This window comes from Balaenoptera acutorostrata, chromosome 6 (assembly GCF_949987535.1).
Source record: "Balaenoptera acutorostrata chromosome 6, mBalAcu1.1, whole genome shotgun sequence".
Taxonomy (NCBI): domain Eukaryota; kingdom Metazoa; phylum Chordata; class Mammalia; order Artiodactyla; family Balaenopteridae; genus Balaenoptera; species Balaenoptera acutorostrata.
In genome coordinates, this window is record NC_080069.1 from 18,829,029 (window position 1) to 18,847,672 (window position 18,644).

Here is an 18,644-nt window from a genome sequence, read left to right on the forward strand (position 1 = left end):
CCAGGATTCCTGCACACACACATAACCTACACCGTCTACTGGTTTCCAAACACACAAACTAAACTCTCACATCCCCCAGAATACATACCCCAGAAGCCCCAGGAACTCAAAAACACACACAGCCACAAATAACCTATTCTTATCAAATACAGCTGACCCTTGAACAACTTGGGGGTTAGGGCGCCAACCCTCCATGCAGTGGTTCTGCCTCCATGGATCGTGTAGTAGTCCTGCAGTATTTACTGGAAAAAAAATCCACTATAAGTGGACCCGTGTGGTTCAAACGTGTGTTGTTCAAGGGTCAACTGTACATATAAGTCCACCTCACTAATACTGAGAACACACATACAAGCAACACCACTAAATTCTTCAGGCATTACCTTTTGAAATAGACACATAGAGGACTCTAAGCCTCCTGATATACTCACAAATCACAAATACACATACCCACAATCTACTCATGAGTATACACCCCAAATGCTCAGACACACTCAAAACAGAAAAACACCGACAACCTCTGCAGTCTTACTAACATACATACACAATTCTCACACACCTATGGACACACACATGCAAATATTCCCAAGCCCTGAACATACAGATCCCCTCCCAAACACTATACATTATGCTACCTCTCCAGAATACAAGCTCCCCACCACTACCCCAACATATAAACTGTATATGTGTGTGGGGGGGTTTATATATATATATTTCTACCCTCACCCTGAATATATAGACAGACCACCTCTTACTCCTACCAAACACATGTATAAACACCCTAGCATTCTCCAAAGAAATACACTTTGAATACTCCTAACAACTCCATACCTTATGAACAAACTTTGATAATGCATGAACCTGATGATGGACACACACACAGATTAGAATACACAAGTAAGACACATGGAAGTGTCTCCAGCAAACCATTTATGAAACAACTTCCATATATCAAATTATCCCTAGCTATTAGGAGCCAGCTCACACATATGCAAGTACTAACAAATACCCATATCACATATTTCTAATACATAGAAATGCAATTGTCCAACTTCCCTGTAGAAACATAGAACCCCACCTCTTTATCAGATACACATATACTCACTTCCCAAAATACATAAGCTTCAGAGGCTCCTACTGAAAATTACAAATGCACAGCCTCAGCAAATATTCCTCCAAGTGGCCATGCCCCTTGAATACACACACAAACTCATTTAACACATAACTCTCCACAAGTCCCAAATGCAACCACAATTACCCAGAACACTACAAATATGCAATAATATCACCCTATATGCCCTTTGTTCCAAATACGCATACAGTACCACACTACTGGCATATACATAACCCCACATTCCCAACCTCTCACACAGAATTAACTCTGCCATCTTGCAGAATACAGAATCATACAAACACAACATACCTACATATACAACATCCACCAGTCCCAGAAAATAGTCACAGACTTGCCCTCTACACATCCAAATATACATAGACAGCTCCTGAAAATGCACACACACAAACACCGCATAACCATACAACATGCCCTGAATACACAAATGATCATCCTACACTCCCCAAATATACAAAATAAACAGACTGGACACCCAAAGTAATATACACCACTACTTTTCCTGACATTGCCCTTATGCATATGCAGATAATCCTTCCAAATCCACCATTAGACACACATAAATCCCCAAATTCATGGGTGAAAAAAACACATGTAAACATATTCCCCAAACACCTAATTACAAACACCTAACCACCAACTCCTTGAGTATGCCTGCGTCACATCTCAACACCCTCCAAGTACAACACGCACTCTTACACACTCTCACAAAAACACAGGCATGACCTCCCTTCAGACACAAACATCCACAGACAAAACCAACCCACACATTTGACTACATATCAGATTCCCACCAACCAATTAAATATGTACAGACCCCATCTATGCTTGCAAATCAATCATGATTTGACATCAGACTACAAATACATGTTTATTACCACATTCAGCAAAGTTGCTCCCATCACTGACAAAAGAATGCAGTTTGAACAGAAGTGGTGATTGATGTTTTTATGATAAGAAGGAAGACACTAGTGAAACCATGAGTGTGTTCCTTCGATCTTCACTCATTTTCCAATCGCCTGAGCTACACCTCTGGAACCAGATGAGGGTTTTCAACTCGCAAGAACGTCCCTCTAGCTTTTGTACTCTTCAGAACGCGCAGCCTAGAACGGCACCTGGGCACCTGTTTAATAGCTCACACACACTATTTCCCCCCCCACTGTAGGCCCCGCAATCACTGAACCCTTCATGCAGCCGGCTCCCCAGTGGTGCCAATAACCCTGGGGTAAACCCCTCAAGGGAATCGAGCTCTATGGGGGCGTGAATCCACATTGTGGGGAGTCTCCTTACACGGACAAGGGCACAAATAACCCACAGGGTGAACAACAGCGCAGAGCGGTGACACCTGAGGGGTGAAAAGTCCCCGTACCCCTTACCTCAGGGTTCCTAGAATTGACTGCAGAGGCGGCCATGACAGGCCCCACCCCCGCCGGACGGCCGTTGGGGCCCCACCCTCCGTCCTCGCGCATGCGCTCCTGTCTTCTGGAGCCGAGCCAACTGCCCCAACAGACGCCAGGAGCTGTTGGAGGACGGCGGTCCGCGTGCCCGAGAGCCCCGCCCCAGTGGGCGTGCGCAGGCGTGCGCAGGCGTGCAGGCACGGGGCGCGCGGGCATCTGCGCTGGCCTCTCTCTGCCGGAGAGGAGAGAGGTGGAGTGTCGGGCACGCTGCGGAGCGTCTCTGGCGACGCTCCTCGCCGGGAACTTTTGTGATGGTCTCTTCTTAAAACCAGCTCTTGTGAGATGTGCACTCGTGATTTTTCTATTGCACACGTGAAACCCATGCACTTAGCTACAAAGAGTTCTGGAGAGCTCCGCTCTAAGCACAGTAGCCTCAAATTGGGGCAAGTGCTTTCATGCCCTTTGGACTGCAGTTCCTTGGTTCTTGTTTATGCCTTTCAAAAAACAGTAGGTGCTTTTTCCTATCAAGCCTGAAGTTTCCGTTAAAGAACAATTCTAGCAAAGAATTCAGACCTGGGAAACACTCTTAAGATACTGTCTCCTGACTCCGTTCCTAGAGTTTTTCCAAACGCATTTACTCTACTAGAATATTTTTTCTCAGTGTATTTAATACATGGAGGTTTTTCAATAAATGTTGATTCACAGGTGTTTCCTTTGTACTTTTTTTTTTTTTTTTAAATAACTTTGAGAGAGAGTGGACAATCTGGGCCAATTTCAACACAGCAGGTAGTATGGGAACAATTTTCCTTTCCCTCCCTCCTTTTTTGTAATATATTGCAGACTTTCAGTTGGCATTAAAAACAACAACAACAACAAAAATAGTAGCGGGATCAACTTACTGACCTGACTTTGTAATACTTCCCAAAGAAACTTCAATCATCAGATCCTCTTTCTGGTCAATTGCAAGATTAGAGCATTTCTCACTCAACAGGATGCCTCTGAAGACCCCTCACATCTAACAGCACTAAGCGCCTCCAAGTGCACAGACTTGAAAACTCCAAAGACACAAACATGGTATCTCTTCGTTTCTTTAATGTTTCGTGATTGAGTGGAAGATGAACTGTCTTCTGAGGCTTGTGATGCATGTCCAGAGTTGTTTTTCTCAGTAGTCAATGCCTGCCCGCAGCCTCTGTGCAGGAATAGTCAGAGATCATGATCCAAAGGACTTTTAGATACTCCCTTCTGTGACTGCTCTTCCCAAATTACATTTGGGCTAATTTGATTATCTCTGTCCCTGGGGTGTAGGATTTTGAAGTATTACAAAAGTGATTGCAGAATTGGGACTGGCTAATTTTTGCACAGTGCAATTTTTGGATCAGTGGCCTTGAGAAGAGTCCTTCAAATACTGTATCAGAATTATGAGTGAGAATCTTGTAAATAATTGGTTGAATGACTGAACCAAGGGAGGAAGCAACAAGGAAGCCTGCCTTTCTCGAGTGCCTGGGTACAATATTTTGCCTCACCATCCCTCTAGTATGAAGTTATTGGTTGAAAATCATATGAGTTTTCCTTCATTGTAAAAGCTCCAGTACTGAGCGATATTCCCAAACTGTTTATTTTTTTCAGTCCCCGACAGGAGTTTCTTTAGATATAAAGTTCATTTAGAAACTTTATGTCTAAAGTTTCTTTAGATATAAAGTTTCACCATGATGTTGCTTGAAATATTCTCACCTTATCTTCTCATCTTCTTCTGAGTCAGTTTTTCCTGACAAGGGGCAAGGAACTTCTTAAGCACCAACAGGAGTCTTTTTCACACTGTGGAACAGTCTTTCTAAACCTCTGTTTCCTTCCCCAACACCCCACAATCAGTTGGAGTTCTACTGCAGCTACAGCAGTGAGAGAATCTCGTCTCGCAAGAGATTTGGTTGCCATCCTCTGAGGTTTTCAGCCTTCATCTCCCTTGACAAGTTTCCTAACAGTCCTCTCTTCTCACAACACAAAACGCGAATACTCTTTCATATCATTTTGATAGTGGTAAACTGACTGACATGGATTCTCAATATGAAAATAATAATCAAACAAGTTTTGTAAAAGGAATGCTACCATGATTCCCATGCAGATGGGGCCATATGCAACGATGAGCCTAGATGGTAAAGAGCAAGTGTATGTAATGCAGACAGGAAATTAACAAACTTGTAAGCAGGGCTTGCAGGCTAGGATTTAGATGGAAGTGGGCTTGTCTGAATGGGGATTGGACACTGGTGGATAAACTCTTGGCATTGTGTCAAGGTGCACATCCATCTCATGGGTAGTAGACTTTTAACACCTAGAAAAACCAGGGCTCTAGGATGTTTAGTCCCTTTAACATAAGGAAAGAGAAGATTTTCTGCCTTCTTTTTCCTTACTTCTGTCCTTACCCCTACTAAGCCAAGATGTTCAGTGCTATATGATGGCTCTTCCAAATCCATTTCATCCAAAGAGCCTGCAGATTTTGTGTATGTTAACAGTTGTGTTTTCTGTTGGAGCCAAGGTGCACACTTGAGTCTCATCACTCCAAGTTCTCTTTCTCATAAGGATGAGTAACTGATAATAGCTTAGTATGTTCTGATTTTTTGGTAGTGTTGCCAGATAAAATACAGATTTCGAGTTAAATGTAAATTTCAGATAAACAGGGAAAGAATTTGCAGTAAAACTATGTCCAAAATGTTGCATGGGAGAAAGTTGTACTAAAAATGAATTCATTGTTTATGTGAAATTCAAAAATCAAATTCAGTTAGGCATTTGTTACTTTTCTTTACTAGATCGAGCCACCCTATTCTTTCAGGTGCTTTGAAATTTAAGAGACTAGAAATTCTTGTTCTAGGAATCTAGTGCAGAAACAGAGGAGCCATGATACCCGTACAAAGACAATCATTGGAAATATCCTCAGATATATTGGAACATATATGAATTTTCAACTAGAAAAAAAATGAAGGCATTTTAAAAAATGAAAACAGATTGCCTTCGTTTTTAGTTGCATGACGTATCTCTGGGAAGATTTTAGTGAAAGAGATAACACTGGTTTCCTCCGGGAAAGAGGATTGGGTTGACAGGGGAAAGAGGTGGGAGGAGGATTCGCCACTGCATATTCCAATTTGCACAATTTAATTTTGAACCATGAGAAGGTGTTGCTCGCTTAAAATATTATACTAAAATCATTTAAAAGGTAAAAAACTAAATGTTTTACAACCATGGAATACTATGAGAAAGACATTTAGTGAATTCTGGTCTTGGACATGGGGGCTGCATGACGGTTTTTTGATGGACGGGGGCTTTCCAGCACAAAGGATCATTAGTAAGGCTGGTCCTGCTGGATGTTGGTTGGAGCACAAGGACCACTCCCTTAGGAGTGATGTACATACAGCAGTCAAAGACACTGGATCTGCTGAGACAATCCTAATTTCAAATACTCAGTTCCATGTGGCCATAAATACCCAAGTGTTTATCAGACTAACAGTTCTGAATTTTGTTTAGAAAGTCTAGTCTCTGTTGCAGTAAGTCAAGAGCCAGGTAGGAAGCAGAGTGTGTTGAGGGACACAAAACTAGGTTGATGGAAAAAGAAGTGAAAGGAAGGGACCGTCAAGTCCAACCTCGGTGCCGTGAATCAAAAAAACAGTCTATAAACTGCGTAAAGAGGCACACGCCAGTTGTGTTGCCACTGTGTGAGGTGGAAGGAACTTCCGGTTCTTGCCTACCTGCCAGAGCCCTCGTGGAATGTCTCCCCACCCCCACCCTACCCAGACCCACGTGCCCTCTGCCCCTCCCCCACTGCAGAATGTTTCAGCCACATTCTACTGTTATGACTCAAACCGGCCCCTCCTTCAGTTGGACCCTGAGCGTCTGTTGAAGCAGGTCACTCTCTGGGTCCTGGTCTTGACTTTTCTCATTGAGGCTACCAGGCAGCAGTAGTCCGTGCCCAAGCCTGCAGGACGGCTTCAGAAGGAGGTAAGCCTATAGGCTGGGGGTGTGTTCTCAGAGACCCTGCCATCCCTCACATCCTTCGGGTTCACACGTGACACTTCACGGTGGGCACACAGTTGGACTGAAGTAGAGGGAGAAGAGAGCACTGGACACACGAGGACATTTCACCTGGGGAGACTGGGGAGCCTGAAGAAACCTGAGACTGCACTGGGGAGGAGGGGTCATTGGAGGCGGATCAAGAGGAATTGCCCTGGCTATGGAGAAAGGATGGCAGCAGGCAGGTTGATTCTTTCTAGAAGGGAGACAAGCCACTTTGAAACGTGTGTGTAAGGATGTGTGTGATGTCCTGGTGGTGACACAGGGAGGGTCATGAGGAAAGCCTAGACCTGTCTTGTGTTCCTGAGGCACCTGAAGCTTGCCTCACCGTATCTTTCTAAGGGATTTGAACAGGAGCATACTGTATCTAAGGGGACCGTGGGGAGAGATGGTCTTGGTGAGAAAACTATTCAGTGGGGCTGTGTGTGGCCACACCTGCAGTGAAGTGTCCTCTCCGAGAGCTAGGCAGGAGGTTATTCTAACTGCCGCAGCCCACACCTCGTCCACTCCTCCCAGCCCAGAGCTCACTTCTCAGTTCAGGCAACTGTTGCTTGGGATTCAACAGGGGATGGGCAACCGTGTAACTTCAGCCAAGAGAGGGCTCAGGTTCCTGAGTTGTTCTGAATTGTTCTTCCTTTTGTGGAATCGCAGTTCTTCAGACTTACTTCATCTCATCCAGTATCTCATGGTGGACCCTCAGGCTGCCTTGAGAGGAAGAGTTTGTTCATATTTCCTGTCACTCCTTCATGGACAGGGGACAGATGTGGAGTGGGGTTGTTTCGGGTGGAATGTGTGTGAAGGCTGCTTCCTCTTTTAAAGGGGGAAGGAGCGTAGCCCAGGGGCAGGAAGAAGATCTTCTGTGTTATTATTACACGTCCTATGACACCTGTTCTGATTAATTAGGTGCACCGTTTTGTGTACCTTGTTCTCCTGAACAGGGATGTGTTCCAGACAATTTGATCGCCATGGCAACTGACTTATGCCTGCTTCTCAGATTGTCTTTCCGTTATTGGGAGCTGGAAGGGGAAGGACCACAGGCGGTCTGTACTCCCATGACCAATGTAACATGACAATTCCCTGGCCCTTGTTTAATCCTCTGCAGCCATCACTGGCTGTGAAATGACAGAATCTAAGGGACACGTGCCTACTTCTCACACACACACCCCCCACCCCCGCCTCCTAGGAACAGAACTCCTGAGTGATGACAGTGACTCTGGGCACTGGGGAGGGGGTGGCAGGACGTGGCCCATGTTACGTGTCTGCTGTGGGTTGTTCTGAGATGCAGGTGCATTCTGGGCCAATGTTATGGGTTTGTATCGGGATTCCATTAGAGAGATATTTTCCAGCATTTTGTTTTGTTTTGTGAGGCTAGGAAAGAAAGAGGGGACTTATACTGAGCATCAGGAAAAGGAGGACTGAGGAGGAGGTGGGGCCCTAATATTTTACACAATACCTGTCCACAAAGGGCCTTTGGGTGCCTAGAACTTACCTTGGAGAAGGTCCCTACCTGCTAGTACGCCGGCTGAGGGGCATTTCTCACAGAGCGGATGTCCACAGAGTTCCAGGTCTTGGGAGACAGCCTGTGAGGCTTAGGTGCCAGGGGGTGCCTTAGGGAGGCTCTCCAAGTCAGTGCTTGCTGAGGCGATTTCTTCTCGGCAGACAGGGGTCAGGGACCTTGGTGGATGGGCGCGGGGTCACCAGTGGAATAATTCTCAAGTGGAGGTCAGGGCATGAAAATCACTTGAAGACATTTGCACGCTGCACAGTTTCCCTTGTCCAAGTGTCCCTCACCTGTGGAGATTTACACTCTGATGCCACAGAAAGCCTCAGTCCCACTTGCCCATTCTCCTCCTCCATTCACTCCTTTCCTTTTCCTCAACAGCATCTCCAGTGCTGGGAACGGATGTGACCATGAACCCCGGTGCCTCCTTGTCTACTTTCACGGCAGTGCCCTTCCCTCCACCCATTCCTGGTGCCCAGCACCGGCCACCCTGGCAGCAGCACCTGCCACGTCCCATCACCCCAGCATTCCCTCCTGGCAGCAGCCTGCTGCTGCCAGCTTTCCCCAGGACGCCTTTGGTGGCTAATGGTGGCCGTGGCCCCAGTGCCCCTGGGGCTTGCAACCTCATTCTCCAAGTCAGGTCACAAGGGAGGCCAGTGGAGGCCACCTACACTCAGACCTTTGTCGTTACTCAGGCCCCCCTCACCTGGAGCGCTCTAGGGGCCCTTAGCAGGAGTGCTGCATGTCCTGCACCCGAATTCATAGCAACCCCTGTGATGGGGACTGTTGTGACTGCTCCAGCTGTTGGACTTAGTCAGGCTGGCAAGGGAGGCTGGACCCCAGGCTTTCCTCCTCAAGCTCCACCACCAGCTGCCCAGCTGGCCCCTATCATTCGCCCAGTGAACTCTGGGTCATGGCCACATGGCACTTCCAGGGAGGGCCGCCTGGCCACCAACCAGTCCAACGCCTCGCAGGATGGCTCCTCTAACCCCCAGAGAGAGTACAGTAACTTCCGACGTAGGCAGCACATCAAGCCCCTGGCCCGGAGACACTTTCGCCTGAGTCCTGATGCAGAAGCTTTTTCCTGCTTTCTCATGTGAGTGAACGCTCAGGGGGTCCTGAGCTTATGGGAGCTTTTAGATGAAGAGGAACTGGGGATGGACGCGCACGTTAGGTTTCTAGGGATACTGGAAGGAAGGTGAGAGGACGATGTCCATGCTATGAGAAGGCATATTGTCGGTCACATGGGTGGGCCTGCCAGTCTGTGACATCAGGACTGAAATGTGCCCTATCTCAATGGGCCCCACCACCCTGTGAGTCTGGCCAGCTTGCTCTTCCATGAATCTCATGGTAATATGGACTGAAGCCTTGCAGTCAGAGAGGGTCGTGGTGTAAGGTGAGGAGCCAAGGAGTGGATGCCGCACTCTCCTGTGGTGCCGAGTCCTTCATACAGGACGTGAGCGCACATGGCCAGGGGAGGCCACTTCAGAGGAGGGGGAGGAGCGCGGGGCCCAGGAGAGCGCTTTATGCATGCCTCCACTTCGTTGTGGAGAATTCCACTAGGAACAGGGTGATGGTAGAGCTCTCCTAAGGGCGTGGGCTCTCTCCCACTAGAGTTGTGAGCCTGGCAGGCATTTCCATCCTAAACCTCCTGTCCCTGGTAAAAAGAGGACAATTACACTTCACTCAGAGGACTGTGCAGAAGACGCCTTGGGCTAATCTATGAAGTGTGAGCAGATTGCTTGGCACAGGCCATGCCTCATTGATGATGGTGATTTTTATTATGAAAATGCAGCCTTGAGGAGGAAAAGAGCTCCCCAAGGCACAATGTCCCAGCTCTAGCCTGGGAGTGGATGGTCATCCTTGAGTGAGTGTGAGGCGGTGACAGCAGTGGCCGGGAAGGCTCGTCTTTGCCCTCCCAGACGCCCGCCTCTCACCCTCCTGTTGCTCAGTCATTCTGGGTTGAGTGATGTGTGGTCCACATGGGCGGGTGGGGTCAGGCAGGTGGGGGCTGGGCTGGGCCCGGAGACTGACCCCGAGGGCTTACAGCCTAGTGCTTCGATCCGTGACCCGCCTGAATCCCACCATGCCGCTGGAGGAGGGACTGCGGAGGGCCGTGCAGGAATGGCGGCGCTTGAGCAACCTTGACCGGATGATCTACTACGAGAGGGCGGAAAAGTGAGTCAGCGTCCTGGGCCCAGGGGCTGCGTGGAGGGTGAGGCGAGTGGGTGAGGGCAGGGTCTGGCCGTGGGGGTGCTGATCAGAGAGGACAGAGGAGAAGGGCTGTCACCCAGCACAGGGTCCCCGCAGCCCAGGGGCCCTACTGTCCTCCAGAAACCCCTCCCTCACCTTGAGAGTTTGAGACTTCTGTCCTTCCTCCACCAGGAGCTCTGCCTTCCCCTGATTCTGACCTACCCTGGCCTTGACATGAAGGTCTCAGGACGGGGCAGGGTGAAGCTGTGAGTCCAGTAGGGGTCCAACTCCGGCCACATGGGCTGGGCCGGGGAAAGAGCTCCACCCGTCAGCCTGCTGCTTCCTTAGTGGTGGGTGGCTGGCGGCCACTAACATAGATTTGGGACCACCTCTCCTCATGAAAAGTGCCCTGAGTGGGTACCCTGGCATCCCTGAAGAGGCTGGGGAAGCCAGCTGTCGTCGGCCCAAGGGTCTCCGGCCCTTCCAGTGTTTGCTCCATGGTAATCCCCTTGGTTTAAGAAACAAAAGCAAACAAACGAGCGCTTCTCACAGGAAGGGAAGACCTCTCCTCTAAGCTCAGCATCCACATCGTCCAGCCTCTCCTGGGCCTTGTCTCCAGGTCTATGTTCCAGGACTCTCAGTCCTAGCCCAGGGTCCTGGATTCGGGCAAGGACCCCTGTGGGGAACACATGCCTGTTCCAGCCTCTGGCTGTCAGCCCTTCATGTGGTTCTGGATGGGGACGGGGGCATGAGGAGGGTGCCCCCTGGGTCAGCCATGTGTCCCGTTGACCTGGTTCAATTCAGCGACCTGGGTCTATGCTGTTGAATGCCCTCCAGTGCTGGTGAGGCAGGAAGGGTCCCAGATCTTGTGATCACTTCCAGGAGCAGCTCTCTGCTGTGGACAGCACCTCACAGGGCCTTGACGGCCCCAAGGCACATCCTCTCCCACTGCCTCAGTCTTGGCTGCCTTTGTTGGGCTCCAGAACCCAGGCCTTTTTCTCAGGGTGGCCTGTGCCTCCGTCACCCCCCAGGTTCATGGAATTTGCGGCCGAGGAGGAGATACACATTCAGAATTTGCAGTGCATGCAGTGCGCGCAGGACCTGCCTCCTCCAGCCCCACCGAAGCTGGATCCTCGGGGGCCCCCAGCCCCGAAAGTGCACCTTCAGCCAGGCACCCAGGTTCCCACTGGAGCTGAAGGCACAGGTAACAGGGGCCTAGGGTTGGCCACCGTCCCCATGTGGATCCTTTTCTTTCAAGACAGGGGCATTGGTCTTTCAACCAAAACAGCCACCGAGGCGGGGGGTGGGGGGGTGGGGTCTCAGCTGCCCTTTGTCACTACGGGGTATTGACTTGGTCAGTCTTGTAACTCCTCTCACACCTCCCTGTCAAAGGACCCCACACTAAGTCTGCCTAAGAAGTGGGCTTGATGGGGAGACCCCTAGAAAATTGGAGGTTCCCCACTTCCTTACTTGTGACTCTCTTAGATGACCCCCTAACCTCCCCTCTCCAACTGTGCATGAGGCTTCAGATGGTCCTGACCCCTCCCACACCCACATCAACGTCCCCCAAACAATGCCCTCACCAACGTGCGCTCGGTGGTCAGGAGGTGGACCGGGAGTCCCTCACCTTCCTTCCCTTCCTCCTGCTCTGCCTCAGCCTGTGCTCCCAGGATGTCCGGCCCCAGGGCCCAGCCCTCGCACCCGAAGCCACACAGATCCCAGCGGACCCCGGAGCCCAAGGCGCCCAAGGAGATTCCCCCTGAGACTGTGAGGGAGTATGTGGACAGGATGGAGGCGCTGGTGGGGCCCGTCCACTCAGGCAGAGGCAAGTCACATGCAGAATGTGGAAAGGACGGAAATGAGCCGAAGCAGGAAGAGGACGACACCTACATGGACCCGTGTCTCTTGAGCTACATGGACGAGCTGCGTTCCCGGGAAGACTCTGTCACCAAGGTAGGCTGGGCCTGGAGCCTGGGGTCTACAAGATGCCAGGGCATGGAACTCTCAGCACCCAAGATCTGGGTTCTGCTCAAGCCGATGGGACTTCAGCTCAGCTCCTTGTTCCTGAGCCCGGTGTTAGGGGAGGTTTACGCAGATGTATGTGTGTATATGTTTGTGTCTGTGTGTATGCCTTTGTGTGTCTGTGTATGTGCATCTGTATATGTGCTCTTTTGTGTGTGACTGTGTATGTGCGTGTGTGTGTGTGTGTGGGTGTGTGTGTGCGTGTGTGTGTGCTGACCATCCCCGCCTTGTGGAGGAGAGTGGGGGTGGGTCTCTGCTTTTCACTTTCCCTCCTGGTCTTCTTGTGTCACAGGCCACTCCTGGCCAAGGATGCTCACAGCCTCTTCTTTCTGTCAAAGGTGGAGGCAGTCATTCACCCTCGATTCCTGGCAGAATTGTTTTCCCCAGACCCACATCTGGATCTCTTGGCCCTTGCTGAGGAGCTGGAGCAGGAGGAAGGACTCACCCCTGAAGAAGTGAGCCAGGGGAGGGAGAGGGAGACTTAGGGAGCCAGGGGACTCCAGGGGAGGGGGGACCCCAGGGGATCCAGGGGACAGGGGAAACCAGGTGGCCCAGGGGAGCCAGAGGAGGGAGGGATCGCAGGTAGAACAGGGGAGACAAGGGACACCCAGGAAGACCAGGGCACGGAGGGACCCCAGTGAGCAGGGGAGAGGTAGGGCCCCAGAACAGGAGGCCCACATGGCTCTGTCCGTCCCTTCCCTGCCTCGGAGGCCTGGCATGGGGAAGGGCCCTCTCTGGGGTGGGTGCAGCGCAGGGTGATAGGAAGGAGAGGATGGGGAGCCGGGAGCGGAGGGAAGGACACACAGCTGGGAAGAAGGTGCAGGAGGATGGCAGGAATGCCACCGTGTCTGGATTTGGAGTCTAGTCCTGGGGTCACCCGTCCCCTCCTCCCCCCCAGGGCCATTGTCCCACTGCCCAGTGCTCCTCCTCTCACACGTGCGCGTGGAGCTGTCACTGTCCTCCTCCCTCCTACCAGCTGGTGCAGAAACGACTCCTGGCCTTGAAAGAGGACGAGGGTGGGCCGGCAGCCCCGAGCCACAGTGCACCCGGAATGGGCTCAAGTCCTTCTGAGTCCCACGCTGGCCAAGGTGCCCAGAGGCACGACCAAGACCGCCATCTAGGGGTCAGTGATGAAGCCTGCCCACCAGAGATTGATTTTGAGGCTCTTCATAGGCCCATCCGAACAGACACTGGCCCGTTCGTGCTCAGAGACTTTGTTCCCTCTCGAGGACGTCAGGCTGGCAAGGGAGGCTGGACCCCAGGCTTTCCTCCTCAAGCTCCACCACCAGCTGCCCAGCTGGCCCCTATCATTCGCCCAGTGAACTCTGGGTCATGGCCACATGGCACTTCCAGGGAGGGCCGCCTGGCCACCAACCAGTCCAACGCCTCGCAGGATGGCTCCTCTAACCCCCAGAGAGAGTACAGTAACTTCCGACGTTGGCAGCGCTTCAAGCCCCTGGCCTGGAGACACTTTCGCCTGAGTCCTGATGCAGAAGCTTTTTCCTGCTTTCTCATGTGAGTGAACGCTCAGGGGGTCCTGAGCTTATGGGAGCTTTTAGATAAAGAGGAACTGGGGATGGACTCGCACGTTAGGTTTCTAGCGATACTGGAAGGAAGGTGTGAGGGCGATGTCCATGCTATGAGAGGGCACATTGTCGGTCACATGGGTGGGCCTGCCAGTCCGTGACATCAGGACTGAAATGTGCCCTATCTCAACGGGCCCCACCACCCTGTGAGTCTGGCCAGCTTGCTCTTCCATGAATCTCATGGTAATATGGACTGAAGCCTTGCAGTCAGAGAGGGTCGTGGTGTAAGGTGAGGAGCCAAGGAGTGGATGCCGCACTCTCCTGTGGTGCCGAGTCCTTCATACAGGACGTGAGCGCACATGGCCAGGGGAGGCCACTTCAGAGGAGGGGGAGGAGCGCGGGGCCCAGGAGAGCGCTTTATGCATGCCTCCACTTCGTTGTGGAGAATTCCACTAGGAACAGGGTGATGGTAGAGCTCTCCTAAGGGCGTGGGCTCTCTCCCACTAGAGTTGTGAGCCTGGCAGGCATTTCCATCCTAAACCTCCTGTCCCTGGTAAAAAGAGGACAATTACACTTCACTCAGAGGACTGTGCAGAAGACGCCTTGGGCTAATCTATGAAGTGTGAGCAGATTGCTTGGCACAGGCCATGCCTCATTGATGATGGTGATTTTTATTATGAAAATGCAGCCTTGAGGAGGAAAAGAGCTCCCCAAGGCACAATGTCCCAGCTCTAGCCTGGGAGTGGATGGTCATCCTTGAGTGAGTGTGAGGCGGTGACAGCAGTGGCCGGGAAGGCTTGTCTTTGCCCTCCCAGACGCCCGCCTCTCACCCTCCTGTTGCTCAGTCATTCTGGGTTGAGTGATGTGTGGTCCACATGGGCGGGTGGGGTCAGGCAGGTGGGGGCTGGGCTGGGCCCGGAGACTGACCCCGAGGGCTTACAGCCTAGTGCTTCGATCCGTGACCCGCCTGAATCCCACCATGCCGCTGGAGGAGGGACTGCGGAGGGCCGTGCAGGAATGGCGGCGCTTGAGCAACCTTGACCGGATGATCTACTACGAGAGGGCGGAAAAGTGAGTCAGCGTCCTGGGCCCAGGGGCTGCGTGGAGGGTGAGGCGAGTGGGTGAGGGCAGGGTCTGGCCGTGGGGGTGCTGATCAGAGAGGACAGAGGAGAAGGGCTGTCACCCAGCACAGGGTCCCCGCAGCCCAGGGGCCCTACTGTCCTCCAGAAACCCCTCCCTCACCTTGAGAGTTTGAGACTTCTGTCCTTCCTCCACCAGGAGCTCTGCCTTCCCCTGATTCTGACCTACCCTGGCCTTGACATGAAGGTCTCAGGACGGGGCAGGGTGAAGCTGTGAGTCCAGTAGGGGTCCAACTCCGGCCACATGGGCTGGGCCGGGGAAAGAGCTCCACCCGTCAGCCTGCTGCTTCCTTAGTGGTGGGTGGCTGGCGGCCACTAACATAGATTTGGGACCACCTCTCCTCATGAAAAGTGCCCTGAGTGGGTACCCTGGCATCCCTGAAGAGGCTGGGGAAGCCAGCTGTCGTCGGCCCAAGGGTCTCCGGCCCTTCCAGTGTTTGCTCCATGGTAATCCCCTTGGTTTAAGAAACAAAAGCAAACAAACGAGCGCTTCTCACAGGAAGGGAAGACCTCTCCTCTAAGCTCAGCATCCACATCGTCCAGCCTCTCCTGGGCCCTGTCTCCAGGTCTATGTTCCAGGACTCTCAGTCCTAGCCCAGGGTCCTGGATTCGGGCAAGGACCCCTGTGGGGAACACATGCCTGTTCCAGCCTCTGGCTGTCAGCCCTTCATGTGGTTCTGGATGGGGACGGGGGCATGAGGAGGGTGCCCCCTGGGTCAGCCATGTGTCCCGTTGACCTGGTTCAATTCAGCGACCTGGGTCTATGCTGTTGAATGCCCTCCAGTGCTGGTGAGGCAGGAAGGGTCCCAGATCTTGTGATCACTTCCAGGAGCAGCTCTCTGCTGTGGACAGCACCTCACAGGGCCTTGACGGCCCCAAGGCACATCCTCTCCCACTGCCTCAGTCTTGGCTGCCTTTGTTGGGCTCCAGAACCCAGGCCTTTTTCTCAGGGTGGCCTGTGCCTCCGTCACCCCCCAGGTTCATGGAATTTGCAGCCGAGGAGGAGATACACATTCAGAATTTGCAGTGCATGCAGTGCGCGCAGGACCTGCCTCCTCCAGCCCCACCGAAGCTGGATCCTCGGGGGCCCCCAGCCCCGAAAGTGCACCTTCAGCCAGGCACCCAGGTTCCCACTGGAGCTGAAGGCACAGGTAACAGGGGCCTAGGGTTGGCCACCGTCCCCATGTGGATCCTTTTCTTTCAAGACAGGGGCATTGGTCTTTCAACCAAAACAGCCACCGAGGCGGGGGGTGGGGGGGTGGGGTCTCAGCTGCCCTTTGTCACTACGGGGTATTGACTTGGTCAGTTTTGTAACTCCTCTCACACCTCCCTGTCAAAGGACCCCACACTAAGTCTGCCTAAGAAGTGGGCTTGATGGGGAGACCCCTAGAAAATTGGAGGTTCCCCACTTCCTTACTTGTGACTCTCTTAGATGACCCCCTAACCTCCCCTCTCCAACTGTGCATGAGGCTTCAGATGGTCCTGACCCCTCCCACACCCACATCAACGTCCCCCAAACAATGCCCTCACCAACGTGCGCTCGGTGGTCAGGAGGTGGACCGGGAGTCCCTCACCTTCCTTCCCTTCCTCCTGCTCTGCCTCAGCCTGTGCTCCCAGGATGTCCGGCCCCAGGGCCCAGCCCTCGCACCCGAAGCCACACAGATCCCAGCGGACCCCGGAGCCCAAGGCGCCCAAGGAGATTCCCCCTGAGACTGTGAGGGAGTATGTGGACAGGATGGAGGCGCTGGTGGGGCCCGTCCACTCAGGCAGAGGCAAGTCACATGCAGAATGTGGAAAGGACGGAAATGAGCCGAAGCAGGAAGAGGACGACACCTACATGGACCCGTGTCTCTTGAGCTACATGGACGAGCTGCGTTCCCGGGAAGACTCTGTCACCAAGGTAGGCTGGGCCTGGAGCCTGGGGTCTACAAGATGCCAGGGCATGGAACTCTCAGCACCCAAGATCTGGGTTCTACTCAAGCCGATGGGACTTCAGCTCAGCTCCTTGTTCCTGAGCCCGGTGTTAGGGGAGGTTTACGCAGATGTATGTGTGTATATGTTTGTGTCTGTGTGTATGCCTTTGTGTGTCTGTGTATGTGCATCTGTATATGTGCTCTTTTGTGTGTGACTGTGTATGTGCGTGTGTGTGTGTGTGTGTGTGTGTGTGTGTGCTGACCATCCCCGCCTTGTGGAGGAGAGTGGGGGTGGGTCTCTGCTTTTCACTTTCCCTCCTGGTCTTCTTGTGTCACAGGCCACTCCTGGCCAAGGATGCTCACAGCCTCTTCTTTCTGTCAAAGGTGGAGGCAGTCATTCACCCTCGATTCCTGGCAGAATTGTTTTCCCCAGACCCACATCTGGATCTCGTGGCCCTTGCTGAGGAGCTGGAGCAGGAGGAAGGACTCACCCCTGAAGAAGTGAGCCAGGGGAGGGAGAGGGAGACTTAGGGAGCCAGGGGACTCCAGGGGAGGGGGGACCCCAGGGGATCCAGGGGACAGGGGAAACCAGGTGGCCCAGGGGAGCCAGAGGAGGGAGGGATCGCAGGTAGAACAGGGGAGACAAGGGACACCCAGGAAGACCAGGGCACGGAGGGACCCCAGTGAGCAGGGGAGAGGTAGGGCCCCAGAACAGGAGGCCCACATGGCTCTGTCCGTCCCTTCCCTGCCTCGGAGGCCTGGCATGGGGAAGGGCCCTCTCTGGGGTGGGTGCAGCGCAGGGTGATAGGAAGGAGAGGATGGGGAGCCGGGAGCGGAGGGAAGGACACACAGCTGGGAAGAAGGTGCAGGAGGATGGCAGGAATGCCACCGTGTCTGGATTTGGAGTCTAGTCCTGGGGTCACCCGTCCCCTCCTCCCCCCCAGGGCCATTGTCCCACTGCCCAGTGCTCCTCCTCTCACACGTGCGCGTGGAGCTGTCACTGTCCTCCTCCCTCCTACCAGCTGGTGCAGAAACGACTCCTGGCCTTGAAAGAGGACGAGGGTGGGCCGGCAGCCCCGAGCCACAGTGCACCCGGAATGGGCTCAAGTCCTTCTGAGTCCCACGCTGGCCAAGGTGCCCAGAGGCACGACCAAGACCGCCATCTAGGGGTCAGTGATGAAGCCTGCCCACCAGAGATTGATTTTGAGGCTCTTCATAGGCCCATCCGAACAGACACTGGCCCGTTCGTGCTCAGAGACTTTGTTCCCTCTCGAGGACGTCAGGCTGGCAAGGGAGGCTGGACCCCAGGCTTTCCTCCTCAAGCTCCACCACCAGCTGCCCAGCTGGCGCCTATCATTCGCCCAGTGAACCCTGGGCCATGGCCACATGGCATTTCCAGGGAGGGCCGCCTGGCCACCAACCAGCCCAACGCCTCGCAGGATGGCTCCTCTAACCCCCAGAGAGAGTACAGTAACTTCCGACGTTGGCAGCGCTTCAAGCCCCTGGCCTGGAGACACTTTCGCCTGAGTCCTGATGCAGAAGCTTTTTCCTGCTTTCTCATGTGAGTGAACGCTCAGGGGCTCCTGAGCTTATGGGAGCTTTTAGATAAAGAGGAACTGGGGATGGACTCGCACGTTAGGTTTCTAGCGATACTGGAAGGAAGGTGTGAGGGCGATGTCCATGCTATGAGAGGGCACATTGTCGGTCACATGGGTGGGCCTGCCAGTCCGTGACATCAGGACTGAAATGTGCCCTATCTCAACGGGCC

General features: G+C 53.0%; 1 protein-coding gene across 1 annotated transcript in view; it reads left to right on the plus strand.

Moving 5' to 3' along the window:
• The first annotated feature begins 8,129 nt into the window (after window positions 1-8,129).
• Window positions 8,130-18,644, plus strand: part of LOC130708392 (NUT family member 2D-like) — a 47,566-nt gene continuing 37,051 nt past the window's right edge. The window contains exons 1-2 of the mRNA XM_057548325.1: window positions 8,130-8,164; window positions 8,403-9,179. Of these exons, the coding sequence (XP_057404308.1) occupies window positions 8,130-8,164; window positions 8,403-9,179 (812 nt within the window). The remainder of the gene's footprint in view (window positions 8,165-8,402; window positions 9,180-18,644) is intronic.